We start from the raw sequence: 17,486 nt of genomic DNA, 5'->3' as shown, positions 1-17,486 counted from the left end.
GCAGTGCTTATAAAAATACACAACTATAGACATAGGAAAGCTGCCCCAGACTTGGGTTAGTTTCAGTACCCTAGAATCAACGTGGTCAAGAACAGTATCTTTGTTCTAGGATGGGGACGCATTCATCCACCTACTGCTTTGCCTCTCATCTCACCCCAGTCTGCAAACTCTAGAGGCAGGTGTGTCCTTTCACAGTTCTCCAGGACACAGGCCACCAGGGGCCACCGGCCATGCTCTTTGCTAGTAGTTGCTGACCTGGGACAACATCTGGTCCCTAAGCCGAGGCAGCCCCACAGATGCCTGTCTGCCATCCGGACGGGGGTCGCCCCAGCCCATCAGTCACCTGGACACCACCACTGAGATGCCCACACTATCAATCACTGCACGAGAAAGGAAACCTACTCCTGCCACCTGCAATCAGGTTCTGTCGCTGATTAACCATGTGTTTCCACCCGACAGCACCCAGCGTTCCACTTGAGTGTCCTATTAAAACTTGGCTCCACTTCTCGCTCACCTTCAGAGGCTAATGTAAGGACTCGCTGCTGCCAAGCCCTGCTATGGGGATTATCACTTCCACCAGCAGTGCCAGAAAGCTAGCTGCTCAAGTGTGGGCTTGAGACAAAGCTTGAGACAAGGCGTGGAGGGTATTTTGTTGCCTGCAACTGTCTACAACTTTGTTCCTGAGTTTCCATTCAATGGCAAAGCACTTAGTTTTTTGTTGTTGTTGTTAATCCTCACCCAAGGATATGTTCCCATTGATCTTTTAGGGAGAGTGGAAGAGAGAGGGAAAAACAGAGAGAAACATGGATGTGAGAGAAATACATCAATTGGTTGCCTCCAGCACATGCCCCAACCAGGGCCTGGGCCGGGGAAGAGCCTGCAACCAAGATACATGCCCTTGACCAAAGTTGAACCCAGGACCCTTTGGTCTACAGGCCAATGCTCTGTCCACTGAGCCAAACTGGTCAGCAAACCGCGGCTAGGGCCGTGGTCGGCAAACCGCGGCTCGCGAGCCACATGCAGCTCTTTGGCCCCTTGAGTGTGGCTCTTCCACAAAATACCACGTGCGGGTGCGCACGTACAGTGTGATAGAAACTTCGTGGCCCGTGTGCAGAAGTCGGTATTTTGTGGAAGAGCCAGTATTTTGTGGAAGAGCCACAATCAAGGGGCCAAAGAGCCGCATGTGGTTCACAAGCCACGGTTTGCCGAGCCGCAGTTTGCCGACCACTGGGCTAGGGTGAGCATTTAGCTTTGATTCTCTCTCCTTTTTTCCTCCCTCCCTCCCTCCCTCCCTCCCTCTTACCCTCTCTCTCTCCCTCTTTCTTTTCTCCCTCCTTCATTTCCTAAGCAGAGGTGGTTCTAATTCAGCGTCTGCTAGCCTGTCTTCTGGACATTGAAACGAAGTCCAACATGTCTTGCTTGTTATTCCCTGGAATATGCCCACAGAACTAACGAGCCTCCATTTCAGAGCACAGTGGCACGTACAACTGCGTGTGCTCCTGTGTTGGTTCTTCCTTCAAGACCACATTCACAGTTTAACGTCTGAATTTAGGCATTTCTTTATTGCACTGCTGGACATTCTAGACTGGTGCTGGCTGTCATTTAAGTCAGTTGTTTTCCTTATCCTTGGAGAGATGTATTCTTGAACCTTTAAAATTGGTTCCTATTTTGGCCTAAGACTATACAGAAAGCTTTTTAGAAGTCACGTGTCAGATGCCATGTAATTAAAGTGATCTGGCACATTCTCCCATCAAAGCATTTTAGCCAAAATACCCAAACATCTTAAATATTCAACTCTGTTATATGTAGAGTTGAGACTTTTTTTTAAAGCCTCACTTTGCCTTTACAAATATTTATAATCAAATAATATCCACCAGAACCTAACCATGTACCCTGTGGGTGGCCATACACAAAATACCCGACACCGGCGGCCTTCAGGGTCCTAGCGGGAAGCAGTAGCACCCTCACATGGGATGGGTGACTCGAGGTGAAGAAAGGCACTGCTTACACATTAGTGGTGGATTAAACCAGCAAGGTGGGACAGCAGCCCTGAGAAGTAACAGTGAGCATCGCTTCCCATCTGAAGGCGCAAGGAGAGAGAGCAGTTCCCAAACGCCGAGGGAGAGCCGGTGCACACAGTGTCGGCTTCCCAGAGGAGGCAGCCACTGCCAGGGTGTGGCCTGGTGGAGAGAGAGGAGGGGTGATGCCCTGCACTCGTCTCTCATCCTCTTGTCTCTTGTGTCTTCCAACCAGAAGCTGAAGGATAAGGCCGCCCACTGGGTGAGACCGGGAGAGGCCTGCCTCCTGGGCCGCAGTCCTGGGGACAGGTGGAGGGCAGGGCTGGGGGGGCAGGCAGAGCACAGCACGGGCGCATTAGTGTGCTGCTTTTTTTTTCTAAATCTATTTTATTGATTTTTTAGAGAGAGGAAGGAAGAGGGATAGAGAGTTAGAAACATCAATGAGAGAGAAACATCGATCAGCTGCCTCCTGCACAACCCCTACTGGGGATGTGCCCGCAACCAAGGTACATGCCCTTGACCGGAATCGAACCTGGGACCCCTGAGTCCGCAGGCTGACGCTCTATCCACTGAGCCAAACTGGTTAGGGCTAAATAGCGTATTTCTTGACTGTGCTCCCATTTCCCGGAAATGCATCTCCTGGGAGAAGGCGTGATGACACATAGGGGAGTTCCTTGTCTGTCTGGGAAGATGAATCGGAAACTTCTGGCAAAATGACCAGCTCTTCCTTTTTAGGCATATCCTCCTCTCATGCTCCTGGGTTTTAGAAAGTAGAGCCACAGCTTTTATGTGCCATATAAACACAACAGACACCTGGTAGAGTCTTATTTGAAAAACACCTTTAATCAAATCCCGTCAGTGAAAGTGATGTTAGCTGAAAGCATGCTGTTAGGTCAAGCAGTGTACAAGGACAAGCCCAGTATCCGCCCTCATATAATTGGCAGTTTCTAGGTATATCTGTTGGTATTTTGTTTATCTGGAAGAGCATTGATGCTGATGTTTTAAGTGAAATATGTGAGAAATTTATGCATTTGGAAAAGACTGTCATCGTTTTATTTTCTCAGCAGGACACAGTATTCTGCAGAGCTCCCAGAATAGAGGAAAAGTCACTCCCTGATCCAAATTCTACCAAGAGAGGAAAGATGAAACAAAATCAATCTCTCTCTCTCTCTCTCTCTCTCTCTCTCTCTCTCTCTCTCTCTCTCTCTCACACACACACACACACACATACACACACACACAATTTATTAAAGCATATACAGTGAAACCTTAAGCAGCTGATCCCTCAATAAAACGCACTACAGCCATCAAACACAGGTCGGTTTCTGTTGGTAAGAAAGTCTTTATCGCAGGATTGGGTAGTGAGTCCAACGTCCCAACACATCACTTCTCCTGCCTTGTAATCCTCATTGACCTTCCAGATAAAGATCCCGAAACCCTTCAAGTCCCAGGTCAGCCCCAGAAACCACGTCAGACTCCATTTCTCCACAGACAGAAATGGCGCACAGAAATGCTTCACTGCCACGTGTCTGCAGTTTCACCCCCATAAACAGTCTGCAATCCAGAGGTCGCCTGAGTGGTCTGAGTGGGGAAACATCAATAGTAAAGGGGGGGGCACATGGAGAGGTTCTGGGTGCTGGCGGGAGAGTCGAGGAGGGCATTTGGGTCCCCGGCCACGTCTTCACTCGTATGAAGATAAAGTGGGCATGCTCCATTTGTGAAAATGAGCAGGCTATAGAATTATGATATGTGGTTTTCTTTGCATATGTTATGCTTCAATCAAAAGTTATACAGGACAGGGCAAAAATAGGTTTATAGTGGTTTACATGGCAAATAATATCATAAACAAGAAATACTAAATATTAAACAAGAATAAACTCTGTGTTTCAGGTACTCACAACTGTAACCCTCCTTTTGCCCCCACCCTGTATGTCTAGGTGTGTGTGTGTGTGTGTGTACACTAATCATTGATCTTGGTGCTCTTACTTGTAAGATAGGATGTGGCTGCCCTCTTGTCCAGATAGTTTTGCTTTCTCTCCTGGTCATAGGAGGTAGCAGAGAGAACAGCTCAGAAACAGGCATAGACATAGAGAGAAGAAGATGAGCATTAAGGCTTAATCTGGGGCTTGTAGATGAATAGCCTTGAAGACAGAGGTCAGTAATTGAGACTCTTACTGGCGATGTCATGTCCTCAAGAGCAATTAACATATGTAACGTGTACTGTTACAAAGGATGGAGGCATTTAGAGACCTTTCCCCAAGGCCGGTTAAACAATTTGCTGCTTAAGGGTGAACTTACTGTAAAATTGTGTTAGGCCAACGATGATAAAAAACAGAGGTATACTCGTACTGCCCGGTGGGAGGTTCTTTTGGTTGGGCTGTATTTAATTAGGAATTCCATTTAAATAAGTCACTACATTTCCAAGTATTTCCATATGACCAAAATTTAACAGTTGTGTGAAATCATCTACAAAGCGTAGCTTGACTGTAAAGAGACATTACATATGAATGGCTGCACAAACGTGGAAATAGTTGGTGTGATCAGAACCAGGATAAAATAATAGTCTGTTAGAGCTGCAGGAAGCATCCGATATCATCTGATTCAATCCCCACGTTCTCCGGTGCAGGGAGTGTAAGCTCAGAGAGGTTAAACTGACTTCCCAGAGGTACCTTGCTGACTTATGGTTGCTTGGCAACCAGAACGGAAACATCTCCTTTTGCTTCTCTGTCCATCTTCACGCAGCCTAGATCTCTGGGAGCAGAGGCATGGGATCAAGCTGACCCGGGTTTGAGTTGGTTTACCTCTTGGATTTGCTAGTTGGGTGTGGCCCTGGGCCCCAGTGCCAGTCCTGGTTTGTGAAGAACATCTTGCCTGGGCCTTCATTCAGAGCTGCAGACACTACGGTGCTGCGTGGCAAGTGTCCCGAGAAGGCAACTCCCTAGAACAGAACCGAGGCAGGTGGATAGCGGGAAGGTTCAGTGACTTCTTCCCTGAACGAAGGAGACAGAAGAGGGAAGGCGTCCTTGGTGGAGACCTTCCCAAGGGTTTGGGCCTCCTCGGCCTCTGGGCCTGAATGCTCCGTGGAATTGGGCTTTCCTTCTGCCGGTAGGAATGCCCTTCATTCTGGGACCTGCAGGGATGACTGGTATGGCATGTGGATGCCATCTCGTCTTTTCATGGCAAGTCTAAACACGCTGGGCATGGCTTGTACTCCCACATGTTACTGAATTCTGGATCTTAATTGTGGGCTTTAGTTCATGCTGTTTGCACCTGCGTGTAGACACCTGCCATCTATGGAGACAGTATAGGCCTCATCTCAAAAGGCTGTCATGTGAATGAAAAGAGGTAATGTAATGGCACACATTACAGAAGTTGTGTACAACGATTGTTATTCAACTGAAACACAGCAATGGACCTGACATGGATGTTGTCACAGCCATTGTTGGGTTGGATACCTTTCTCCTTATAGTATATGTTTCCTAGAAATAATGGCTTTAGTGAAAGCACTAGGCAACAGAAAATGTTGATAAAGTACCTATTATTTAGGAATTGAATCTAGTTGCAAGTCTTTGAGCATTCACTTTGTGACGAGATAAATATGCAGTTGAATCTTACTTTTTTCCAAGCCTGGTCTTTGGATTGGAAGACCTAAGACTAGCTCCTGCTCCATTGCTTAATAAAAAGTGTCCATGAGCAAATTCTCAGGCCACGGGGAGCCTCAGTTTCCTCATCCTTACAATGAGGTTGACAATAATACCTACTCACTGGTTATGGAGCTCAAGTGGGAGAAAGTAAGTGTACACGACGAGGCAAAAAACGTTGTCAGGGATGAACGCTAAAGAGTGGAAATCTGAAGGAGACTGTTTACCTCTTTTCCAGCTTTCATCTCGCTGCTACGAAAGGACACGTGGAATGTCTCAGGGTCATGGTTACGCACGGCGTGGATGTGACAGCGCAAGACACTGCCGGTATGTGGTCTTTATCTCTTAAGTCAACAGGCCGCGCAAGAGCAGGTGCCACAGAGCTGGGTCCCTGTGGAGAGGAGGCACGTAGACCAGCTCCAGGGACTGGGCTCTGAGGGCGTTTCCTCTTTTGTGCTGCTGCAGGCGTCCGCATCTTAGATGTGGTTTGTCAGGGGCACACTGCGTGCTTCTCATCCCCCATTTGCAAAATCTTACCTTCAAAATTGTATGTAGGGACCATGCAACCTTCTCTACGTTTGTTTTGAGGAATCATGATGGGAGGTGAGAAATGGAATGCGTTGCTTGGAAGCTCATCTTGCCCACTGAGATAGGCTCTGTGGGCAGAGGCCGTGGTCCAGCTGCCCAGGGCCACCCCCTTGCTGTGTTTCAGTGCCTCCACATCCCCTGGGAACTTGGGGGGAAGGTTGAGACTGAGCGAGGAGAGCAGGAAGGGAGGGAAAGGAAGGAATAAACAGTATGCACACCCTCTGAGATTCAGATTCCGTTGTCTAGAGGTTGCCAGACAGCTGGTATGATTTTTAAAGTTCCCCATGTGCTTCTAATGTGGAGCCAGTGTGGACAAATGGTGAACAAAGCAGAGGGAGAGACAAGGTAGTGGAGGCCTATCTTTTATGAACGTCGTTCCACTGGAAAGAGCCACTGGCTGTGGTCTCCGGCCTGGGTTCTGCCCCGCTGGCCACACCGGAGGATCAGAGCAACTCCTGAGGGCTCCGTTTCTCTATTGAACTTGAACATCTTTGCCTCGTTCTAAGGCTTTCGTTCGTTCTTACTGGGATATGAAATCAGTCTGACTCTATAGTCTTTTTGTTAATCCGTAATGATTGCCCCCAGCCCCACCCCAAACACTGGCCTCCTCAGAACAGTTATGGGGGGAGGGAGGGGCCACCAGTCAGGAAACAAGAATTATTCCTCAAAAACTGGTTGGAAAACTTGTGTTTCAGAATTGTTTCCAAAAGTCTGTGGCACTTATTAAAGAAATGTAAAGATTCTCCATGATTGGGAATCTCTATTCTTTTTGAATAAATGTGTTCCTTTAGGACAGGCCAAGAGCCACTTGAAGTCAAGTCAGGTGAATGTGGTGCCACTGGGAAAACCATTTTCGGTCAAAAATAGGGCGTGATTGGAGTAACAGCACGATTTCCCTGAGCAGTGCCACCAAATGCCCCCCCCCCAATGCTTCTAGAATTGGCGATCCCAGTAGAAGAATGAATGGTTTCCTTAAGTGCCTGCCGGAGGGAATGCTAATGTATGTCGTACTGACTTGAGTCCTCTTTAATTCCTAGCCCGCTGATTTGGTTTTCAAGTTCATTGTGATCACTGGTGACGTGTTACATGTAGAGCTAGGGTCCCCTGGATGGGCGGGACATCCTCTGACATAAACAGGGCTTCTTCCAAGGAAACCGTGACCTGAAAGAATCCGCTTAAAGGGCACGAATCGGAGCTGGAATACAGTTTGGTTTCCCTGCATTTGATGCCAAGAGACAGGTTTCAGACGGGAGTCTAGTCATTTGCATCAGAGCCAAGCATCTTCCCCTCCCCGTCTTTCCTTACGGGGAGAATCAGGTGCTCTGATTTGTGCTCATTGTAGGAAATCTGGGAGAGACAGAAAACTAAAGAAGATTAGCAGGGCTTCTGCTACCAAGAAGAAGCACATTTTACTGTTTTGCTGTATTTCCCTCAGCTTTTTCCTGGCACATTTTTACATAGCTGAGATCACATGTGATAATAAACTCTACATCCTGCTCCCTCCCCCCCTTAAAAAATATTTTACCAGCAGTCTTTCCTCTAGTAAAAGCTCTTAAGAAGCGTAGGCATTTTGTTGGTTTGTGCGTTTGGGTTTGTTCGTTTGGGTAGAGTTTGTATTCACCACCAGGGCCCTCACTCCGCTTTTAAGAGCCTGGGGAAGCGTTGGGCAGTGCGCCCTGCGCACCCCTGTCCACCACGGTGACACTGCCTCCAGGGAGCAGCACTGGAGGGGCAGACCCATCCTGGCTGCCTCTCTGGGCCGGCCCCTGGTGTCTGCGAGTCTATTTCTTGCATCCCGATTGAAACGGGTGGAATCCGCGGCACTCTGTGGCCCCAGGACGCTGGCCAGACGTCCGGGCGAGTAGAAAACATCTCGGAGCTGCCAGTCCCTTCCATCTCGCCCAGCATTTTTAGCAACGAGGTCAGCACGTGGTTGGTCCGTGGCTTACTGTTTCACGTTCGTCTGAATGAGGCGCTGACTTGTCATGATTTCTTGAGCGCCTGCGAGAGGCCCGAGAACAAAGGAAGGAAGAAGCCGGGTGCAAAGGATGTGCGGGGCAACGTCTGCTGTGTTATCTAGAGCAACACGGCCTTTCTCCTGTCACAGCAGACGAGATAAATGTGATGGCGTTGACTGCCCAGGCCCAGCTCCTTCCTGCGGCTAAAACTCCTGCCCCCATCTCTCCCTCTCAAGAAGGCCTATCAGAGTCCCAGGCAGGGACCAGGACGTGAGTCACTGTGCCTTCCATGCTCATCATTCATCCAAAACATTTCTGCACGGCGAAGGTCTGCACGAAAGGCCCGGCTCTCACAGGAGTGGTCCTTGCAGTCAACCTGCCTCAGTCTTGCAGTATCATTCCTGAGGGACGGCCATCCTTCATCCCGGCTCCCCCTGGGGCTAGCCCTGGAACAGCCCGCGACTCTTGCCTTCTAAGTCACACTGGCCTTTTTCCTGAGAGCCAAGTTCTGCTGCAGCGCCCTTGAATTAGCATCGCCCCGCCATGTGCCTCGGGGAAGTCGCTTCCTGATAGTCCAGACCCACAGCTGAATGGGCCAGACGTACACACTGTCTCGTCCCGCGAGACTGTCACTAATCTCATATATTCTCTCCAGAAAACTTAGCACTAGGGAAGAGATGATTTTTTTTTTTTTTAACATGAGCACCGAGAGGCATCTTGCCTCGGATATTGTCCAGGGAATGATGCCTCATTCGAGCTCTGTGACCGTTTTAAATGGAAAATACTTGCGTGCTCCTGGTTAGGAAAGTAGATCACGGGGCCAAGGAGTGAAAGGATCTAGTTTCTGTAGAAGCACAGCACGCTCTTCGGGTCTCGCGCCCGGGACGCTGGGAGCTCAGTGGAAGCCGTCGTTTGTTGATGGTGAGTGGCTGACATCCCCTACCCCTGTGTGGGGAGCTGAGCCTGTGTGCAGGGGGTGCTGCTCATGTACAATAGCTTTGGTCCGCGGCACAGACGATCGTTAACACGTGCCCTTGCAGCCTGAACCCGTCTTCAGGTTGGGCCCCAGATGCTCATCTGCAAAGCGTCTGTTTCAGATGCAGGCTGTGCTTGTCCGTGCAGACTCTGGTCCACATGATCTTGGGAGCCAGGCCGCCCCCCAAAGCCTGTTTAACGGATAACGTAACTGCACTCACACCACGGCCTGGGAGGGGGCGCATGCAGGAAGAGTAGGAAGGGGAGGGGAAGACCTTTGTCCTCCTGCTTCCCAGAGTCATTCCTTCGTTTCCTGATCTTCCTCATCCTCACCCTCATGGGGGACGGAGGGATTCCTGCCTCTGCAGTCCCACCCCCACAAAACAGCCCCCCTCCAAATACCCTTAAAACCTCTCAGTCCAGCCCTAGCCGGTTTGGCTCAGTGGATAGAGAGTTGGCCTGCGGACTGAAGGGTCCCGGGTTCGATTCTGATCAAGGGCACGTACCTTGGTTGCAGGTTCCCCAGCCCTGGTCAGGGTGCATGCAGGAGGTAACCAATCGATGTCTCACTCTCTCACGTCGATGTCTCTCTGTCTCTCCCTCTCCCTTCCATTCTCTTTAAAAATCAATGGAAAAATATCCTCACTTGAGGATTAACAAACAACAAACAAATCTCAGTCCAGCTCAGATCAGACAACAGGAACCTGACCGTTGGACCTTACACAGGCTTCGTGCAGTCCACTGTGACCCTAAACCCTCGGGTTTTAAACATGGTGTTTCCTAGACATGTCGTCCTCTAGTAATCAGGGGATTTCCGCTCAGTGTTGCAGAGTGAAGACTAGCTCAGAAAGGAGAAATGCTATTTGGAGTCGGGACCATCATGTAAAAGAAATTGTTCCTCTGAGCCAGTGGTTCTCAGCCGGGGTTGATGCCCCTGCACCCCACCCCCCTCCCCCCCGGAGATTTTGCAATGTCTGGAGATATTCCTGATGAACCGACATGGGCATCTAATGGGTAGAGGCAGAGATGTTGCTTAGCAGCCTTCATGGCCCAGGACAACACCCGCAACGTCAGGTGCCAACAGAGCTGAGGCCCAGGGGCCAGGTGGGGGTGGCTGGTCAGGGGGTCGGGGAAGCGCAGGAGGTAGAGCTTCCTCGGTGTGCCGGGTTGGCCGGGTGGTACCTTGGTTCCCTCCGCAGGCGTTTGTGATGCGCACGCCCGACAATTCAGAGTGACGCGCGTGTGTGGAGAGCCCACTCCGTGCTGGCCTTGGCATGGGCGCTAGGCGTACGGCAGGGAGTGAGGCAAGTCCTGTGTCACCGAGTTTACATTCTAGAGGGGAAAGGAGAATGGTCAGCTACCTAACCCTGTGGCTGTGGGGAGAGATGGGGGGTGGGGGGGCAGTGGAAAGAAGACGGGAACCTGTTCTGTGCTGTGAAGGATGTGTGGTTCAGGGAGCAGGAGTCACAGGCCTGGGAGGAATCGGGGTTCAAGTGGGAGGTCGGGAGGGTCCTCATCAGAAGGCAGTGGTTCCGGAGCATCGGAGCGGGCGAGAGAGCAAGCGGGTGGCTGTCCCAGAGGCAGAGAGCCCAGGCAGCGAGAGCAACCCCTGAATGCCGGGGGGGGGGAGGGGCTGCTGGGCCGGCAGGTCCCCAGGCTGCCCCTCAGCCTCTGCCCTAGGAATCCCATAGGCCCATGGGGCCGTGGCGGGAGGTGGGTGTAGGTCAGGGTTCCCAGTTACCCGTGCACAGCCATCAGAGCCTCACCTCGGGGTTGCGCTCTTGAAGGAAATGGAGAGAAGCCTGCTGTCATGTGCGTGTTTTATGGTTTCTCCCCCTTCTACGCGGGGACCTAGACCTGAGAACCCCGGCCACTCCCATTCAGGGCCAGAGGAGAAGCGGAGGGGAGAGAACGAGAGGTCAGGTGTGCTCTCTGCCGGTTGCTGGAGGCCTTCATGGGGTCCCCTCGCCGGTGCCGTTCCCAGCCTGGCGGGGCTGTGGACACGGGGTCTTTGGCGTGTGTACTGGCTGCTGACAGCAGAACTTTCAGAGCCGAGTCACACCAGAGCACAGCGCGGAGCCTGTGTGTTATCCGGGGGGCAGGTGCGCTGTGTCCTCCCACCGCTGTCACCCTGAACTTCCCAGATAAGAAGCTGAGGCCTGGCTCTTAAGAACAACAGCCCCGTCTTGGCTGGGGAACAGTGTATTTCCTCATAGCTGTCTTCATTACAGAGATAAGAGATTTAACACGTGTGGCCTTTTCTTCCCCCCATTATTTCCCCCTTAAATCTGTTTAGGACACAGTGCGTTGCACCTCGCAGCCAAGAACAGCCACCATGAGTGTATCCGGAAGCTCCTTCAGGTAAGACAGGCAACAACTTACCGTGACACACCTGTCACTTCCAACGTGTGACTGTAACCTTAGCTGCGAAAGAACAAATTCTCTTCCTCCTGCCTCTTGCTCCCTCCTTCCTCTCCTCCTCCCCCCCTCTCGTTCCCTCTCACTGTCTCTCTCCCTCTTCCTCTCCTCCCCTCCTTCCTCTCCTCCTCACCTCCCCCCCTTTCCTTCTCACCATCTCTCTCCCTCTTTCTTTCTCCTTTAAACTCCACCCCAGACCCTGGGTTTCCTGGGAAGAGTCACTATGAAATGACAGGGAGGAGGAGATGGTGTCCATAGCAACGGCACTGGTGGGGGATTTGGAGTGTCTTCCTGGAATCCAGCCTTTTTCTTTCCTTTCGCCAGCTCCTCGTTTTCTTTTCTGAAGGCCTGTGCCCTTTACAGAGTCCCTTAAAGACCTTTCTCCCTGCTGGTGGGGGTCCCCTCAGGACAGGCCCTCCACTCCCCTGGTCCTCTCTCTCCAGTCATCAGTACCAGGCAGTTCTTGCCAAGCAAAACCCCAGCCATTCCTTCCTTGTGCGTAACTCGATGAGTTGTTAGTTCTTAGGTTTTAAGTTCTTTGTTTTACCCTTGGAATAATTTTAAGCCAACTGCCTGGTTCCACAACCTCGCCGGGAAGCTTACAGTGATCGCTTAGGGTGCCGACTTCCGGAGATCTGTAAAGGTGAATATTTAATGCAATCCCAGTAGCCCCCTTCCCAAACATCCAGCTGTTGCCAGTCAAAGACAAGCTGGCTGCTTCCAGGAACAGCACAGAGCAGTAAACCAGGTGCCCAAGTCCTCTCCGTCCGGCTGGCTCGCCCTGGGCGCCCCGCTGGGGCCCGCATCCTGCTTTCTCGGGCCTTGCGGTTCTGGGGCAGAAACCTGGTCACAGTCCTCACCTTGCCCGGCTCTGGCTCTGCTGATCACGCAGCTGCTTGTCTTGCCTGACGTGGTGCCAGCTGCCGCCAGCGCCAGGAATGGGGCTGACGCGGAATTCAAGGAAAACTGACGGGCACCTGGGCTGCTTGCTGTGTTTATGTTGAGGCTTCTCCCTGAGAATGGGGAGAGGACCTGTCCCTCCGCCTCCTCTGGGGAAGGGGGAGGCACGGACCAGCCCGAGGAAGGCCCTGGTCTTATCTCGGTTTTTAAAACCTATGTGCGTTTCAAATCTCCACTCCCACCCTGGCGTGGAGACCCAGACTTCGCATCTGGCTCTGATTTTAAGGAGAATGAAGCTGACAGGCCAGGGATCCTCCTGGGCAAGGACCAGATATTCGAGCCCCTGATGTAATCGTATATCTGGTTATGCAAATGGATTGGTTTCTCTGTGGAACCTTTGAAGCCTTTAAACAGTTCCTTGTGCTGTTCTAAAATTAGGCCACCGCCTGGTAAGTTGTAACTTGACCTTCATTCCCTTCCCGCCACCCCACCCCCAAGGGCAGGCAGGCATCTCCCTCTAACGTTGCCTGTTCTTGCTTCCCCTAACTTACCATTCGTGTGAACGCTGTTTGTAGACAGGAGTTAAAACCTGAGGCTTTGCCGAAACCGGTTTGGCTCAGTGGATAGAGCGTCGGCCTGCGGACTGAGAGGTCCCAGGTTCGATTCCGGTCAAGGGCATGTACCTGGGTTGCGGGCACATCCCCAGTAGGAGATGTGCAGGAGGCAGCTGATCGATGTTTCTCTCTCATCGATGTTTCTAGCTCTCTATCTCTCTCCCTTTCTCTCTGTAAAAAATCAATAAAATATATTTAAAAAAAAAAAAAAAAAAAAAAAAAAACCTGAGGCTTTGATGTCCCCCTAATGGGGCGCTTCCCTTGGGGCTTGTGCCTCTCTAGTCATCTTCACCTCCCCTCTTGGCAACCCATACCCTCTGTGATGTGACCCATGCTGTCCCCTGCTACTCCTCACCCCTGCACCCTCTGTCACTCCTCTCTCTGGGCCCTCGAGACCTTGGCTCTTACTATCTGTCTGCCCTCTCCAGTGGCTACATCCCCAAAGCAGTGAGTACAAACAGAGCCTCTGAAATCCTTCAAATTCCAAATGAGCTCTCTCCCTCCCCTGATAGCGCTATTCCCCCCACTCTTTCTTCTAACAAGTGTTCCCTGAGCACCATGCCCCAAACATTGCGTATACTATCTACTCATGAACAGAGCAGCCCCTATCCTGATGGAAATTACAGTCTGGTAAACAAGCACACAAATACACGTTAAAAATTGCACAGCACTAAACAGCAACTACCGGCACTTGAGAGAGGTGAGGGGTGGTGTTCAGGGAAGGCTTCCTGGAGGAGGTGACAAGCTGAGAACTCAACAATGCAAACAGCCCAGGGGAAAGCATTCCAAGCAGACACAACAGCAAGTACCAGTGGCTTAAGGAGAGAAAGGCACTTGTCAGAGAGGAAAGAAAGCCCCTGAGAGGACCTGGGGCAAAGCACTTGAGGAGGAGAAACGAAGATACAGGGTACGGGCCTTGCATGTCATGATGTGTAGGCTGTGACTACTCAGTACAGCGTGCAATGTGAAGAGCGTTTAAGGAAAGAGCAATAGTCACAGATTCAAAAGGTCGCGCTAATTGTGCAGAGGTGGTGAAAGGGGGAAAAACGCAGAATTGAGACCTGCGGGAGGGAGGCCGTCGGACCTGCCCGGGTGAGAAGGTGCTGTTTCACGCTAGGCTGTCATGGAGAAGCAGAGGCAGCAGAACTGGGGTAGGTTTGGGAGCAGAATTGACAGGCCATGGTGGAAGGAGGACGTGGAGGAGAAATCAGAGATGACGCCGTGGTTTCTGGCTCATTGACTAGATTCATGTGACATGCTTGACAGACGAGGAGGTGTCGGAGGATCAGGCGCGGGAGAGCGGGAAGGAACCAGAGCTGTGGCTCTGCCAGGCTCGAGTGCCTGTGAGACATCAGGACCCAAATGGGAACTGGGCAGGGGGTGAGCCAGCCTGGCGCTCAGAAATGCCCTCTCTTGGCTACACAGGCTCCAGCTCAGCCTGTCTGGGCTCCAGTCCCGGCTCTGCCGCTCACTGTGACCCCAACAGAGTTGTACCTCCGTTTCCTCATCTGGAAATGGGGCCGAATGACAGTCTCCAACGAGGGCTGTTAGGGGCCTGACAACAGTTCTTCGAACAATGCCTGGCACACAACAGCTAATACTTACACACTATTTTTGTTGTCATTGTTCAGTTATGCACTAGGGCAGTGATGGTGAACCTTTTGAGCTCGGCGTGTCAGCATTTTGAAAAACCCTAACTGAACTCTGGTGCCGTGTCACATATAGAAATTTTTTGATATTTGTAACCATAGTAAAACAAAGATTTATATTTTTGATATTTATTTTATATATTTAAATGCCATTTAACAAAGAAAAATCAACCAGAAAAATGAGTTCGCGTGTCACCTCTGACACGCATGTCATGGGTTCGCCATCACTGCCCTAGGGAGTCATTAGGTTCTGGCTGTGGATGAGACTGGGGAGGGAGAGAGCTTGGGGAGTGAGCACTGAGGGAGGAGGAGTGGCCAGGGCAGTGGGAGGGAAACCGGGATTGGATGGGCCGGGCAGGGCTAGGAGAGACGGAGAGCTGGCGAGGAGGGCGTGGGTCGCAGGTGAGAGGCTGGCCGGAGGACGGAAATGCGCCTTGTCACAGGAAGCGCGAGGACTGTTGGCGACTTTGACTAGGACGTTTCTGGGGAGTCTTGGGGGAAACACCGGGATGCGGGTCCTGGAATGAATGGCAGGCAGGTGAGGCAGCGTGGACTGTGTGGGGGCGGGTCTTGAGAAGAAGGGGGTTTTGTACAGGGGACAAGCACTAGGGCAGGAATTGGGTGGGGGATGAGAGCATCAGATGAGAAATTCGAGAGCGTGTGTGTTAGCTGGTGGGGAGGGTCCAGGAGGAATGCGGTGACGGGGAAGGGACAGGACGGGTGGCTGTGTCCTGAATACTTGGAGATGAGCCTCCTTCCCCATGAGAAACTAGGAGACCCTGCAGCTTGGCAGTTGGGACTCATTCGTGTTTATATTCTTCCCAATAAGTCCCATCATGCTTTGCAGGAAAAAGATGAGCTGCGTAGAACTGAGCTCTATTCCATGGATTTGTTTATTTTTGTCTTGTAGTCTAAATGCCCAGCTGAAAACGTTGACAACTCTGGGAAAACAGCTCTACATTACGCAGGTAACTTCCATTCCTTGTTTGCCTTCTGCCGTAGACACACTAACTCTTCCTTTTCCTGATTCAAGCCATTGCACTGACCGTGTTATAGTATTCCTGGCGCTGTTTTCTGTCATCATTCCGAGACATTCCTACTTTATTCAGCTTGCAAAGTGTGTGGAGTTGCCAAGGAATAAACCTAGAATTCACCCATTGCCCTCCAAACAACCAAAAAGAAATTGTTTTAATTATATTTTAATTAACTTAAAGGTTCTTTTTTAAATGAAGGGGTATTCATAAACATCTGTAGAATTCAAGTAATGTGTGATACAGAGTCTTTTGTTTGGCATTCATTAATAACATCAATCCATTTGTCAACATTTTGTTTTACTAACTGTCTTGCAGCTTCAAGTGGCAAAATGTTGACACTGAGCTCTGGGATGATGAGATTGACAGGCTTCTTTTAGGGCTGGTTATGGAAACGCTAGGGCCAATGTTTGCCTCCAGGCAACTGGCAGTCGCTGGCTTCAGGGCCGGCTAACACTGAAATTAAACAGTAATTGAAAACATCTCTTATTTTACCTTCCTGGCACCATTTCTCTTCTATGCAGCCAGAGTGAACGGAGGCAAGCTGGGTAGAACCCCAACCTCTTGCCCGAGGCGGGGGGGGGGGGGTGCCCAGGCTGTGAGTGTGGCTTTGTGATCTGCTGGTGTTTGTTTTCCCTTCCTCAGCGGCGCAGGGCTGCCTCCAGGCTGTGCAGGTTCTGTGCGAGCACAAGAGCCCGGTGAACCTCAAGGATCTGGTAAGTGGCAGGTGGCCACGCGGGGTGGAGGTGGACATGGTTTCTGGGGCACTGTGGGTGCTCCTGGGGGCCACTGGCACTTTAGAGAGCTCAGTGTTTGGCGAATTCCATGGCTTTTCAACCTAACTCTTCTGCAGAGTGGTTGTAAGTATTATCCCCCATTGTTCCCTAAATCATACATAAAACAGTTTTTAAAATTGATTTTAGGGAGAGGGAGGGCGGAGAGAGAGAGAGAGAGAGAGAGAGAGAGAGAGAGAGAGAGAGAGAACATGGATCAGCTGCCTCCCACATGCACCCCTACTGGGGATCGAATCCGCAACCTCAGCATGTGCCCTGACCGGGAATTGAACCCGTGACCTTTCGGTGTCTGGGACAATGTTTCAACCAATGGGGCCACCCTGGCCAGGCCTAAATCAAACGTTTTCTGCATGTACTTCCCATGTGTGCATATTTGTATTTAAGGATATATACGTGGTCTCCCATCAACTTAAATATTAATAAGACTCAGTATCTTGATTTTTAAAAATAAGTCTGAGGAGGAGTTTTATTCTTTTCCTTTGGTGCCCATGCATCACCGGGTACTGCTGGTCGGAGTTTCCCAGCTGTGAAGACCACTTCTAGCCGATCCTAACCCTCCTGGGCTATTGGGAGAATCAGTTCACATGCCTGTTGCTCCTGCTGACAGGGTTCCGTTTCCTGCTGCTGCATGGGAATTGATCTATGCACACTTACACCTCGTGGAGATATTGTGAAGTGAGCATATGGAATCTGTGCATACTTCACACTCCCTGGATTTCAGTACTTGATAACCAGAAAGTGTTATAACTGCTCAGAGATAATTTTTTTAGAAATGTGTCTGAAATTCTACTTTTAAAAGGAAACTTAATCCTTAAGCAGCAATCGTATTATGACAAACTAGAGGCCCGATGCACGAAATCCATGCAAGAGTAGGCCTTCCTTCCCCCGGCTGCCGGCACT

General features: G+C 50.7%; 1 protein-coding gene across 3 annotated transcripts in view; it reads left to right on the top strand.

The window, feature by feature from the left end:
• Positions 1-17,486, top strand: part of RAI14 (retinoic acid induced 14) — a 130,088-nt gene that overhangs the window by 92,758 nt on the left and 19,844 nt on the right. For all 3 annotated transcript variants that reach the window (XM_059694973.1, XM_059694972.1, XM_059694974.1), the window contains 4 exons: positions 5,898-5,986; positions 11,477-11,541; positions 15,672-15,729; positions 16,438-16,508. In XM_059694973.1, the coding sequence (XP_059550956.1) occupies positions 5,898-5,986; positions 11,477-11,541; positions 15,672-15,729; positions 16,438-16,508 (283 nt within the window). The remainder of the gene's footprint in view (positions 1-5,897; positions 5,987-11,476; positions 11,542-15,671; positions 15,730-16,437; positions 16,509-17,486) is intronic.

This window comes from Myotis daubentonii, chromosome 4 (assembly GCF_963259705.1).
Source record: "Myotis daubentonii chromosome 4, mMyoDau2.1, whole genome shotgun sequence".
Taxonomy (NCBI): domain Eukaryota; kingdom Metazoa; phylum Chordata; class Mammalia; order Chiroptera; family Vespertilionidae; genus Myotis; species Myotis daubentonii.
This window is presented reverse-complemented; position numbering and strand designations above follow the sequence as displayed.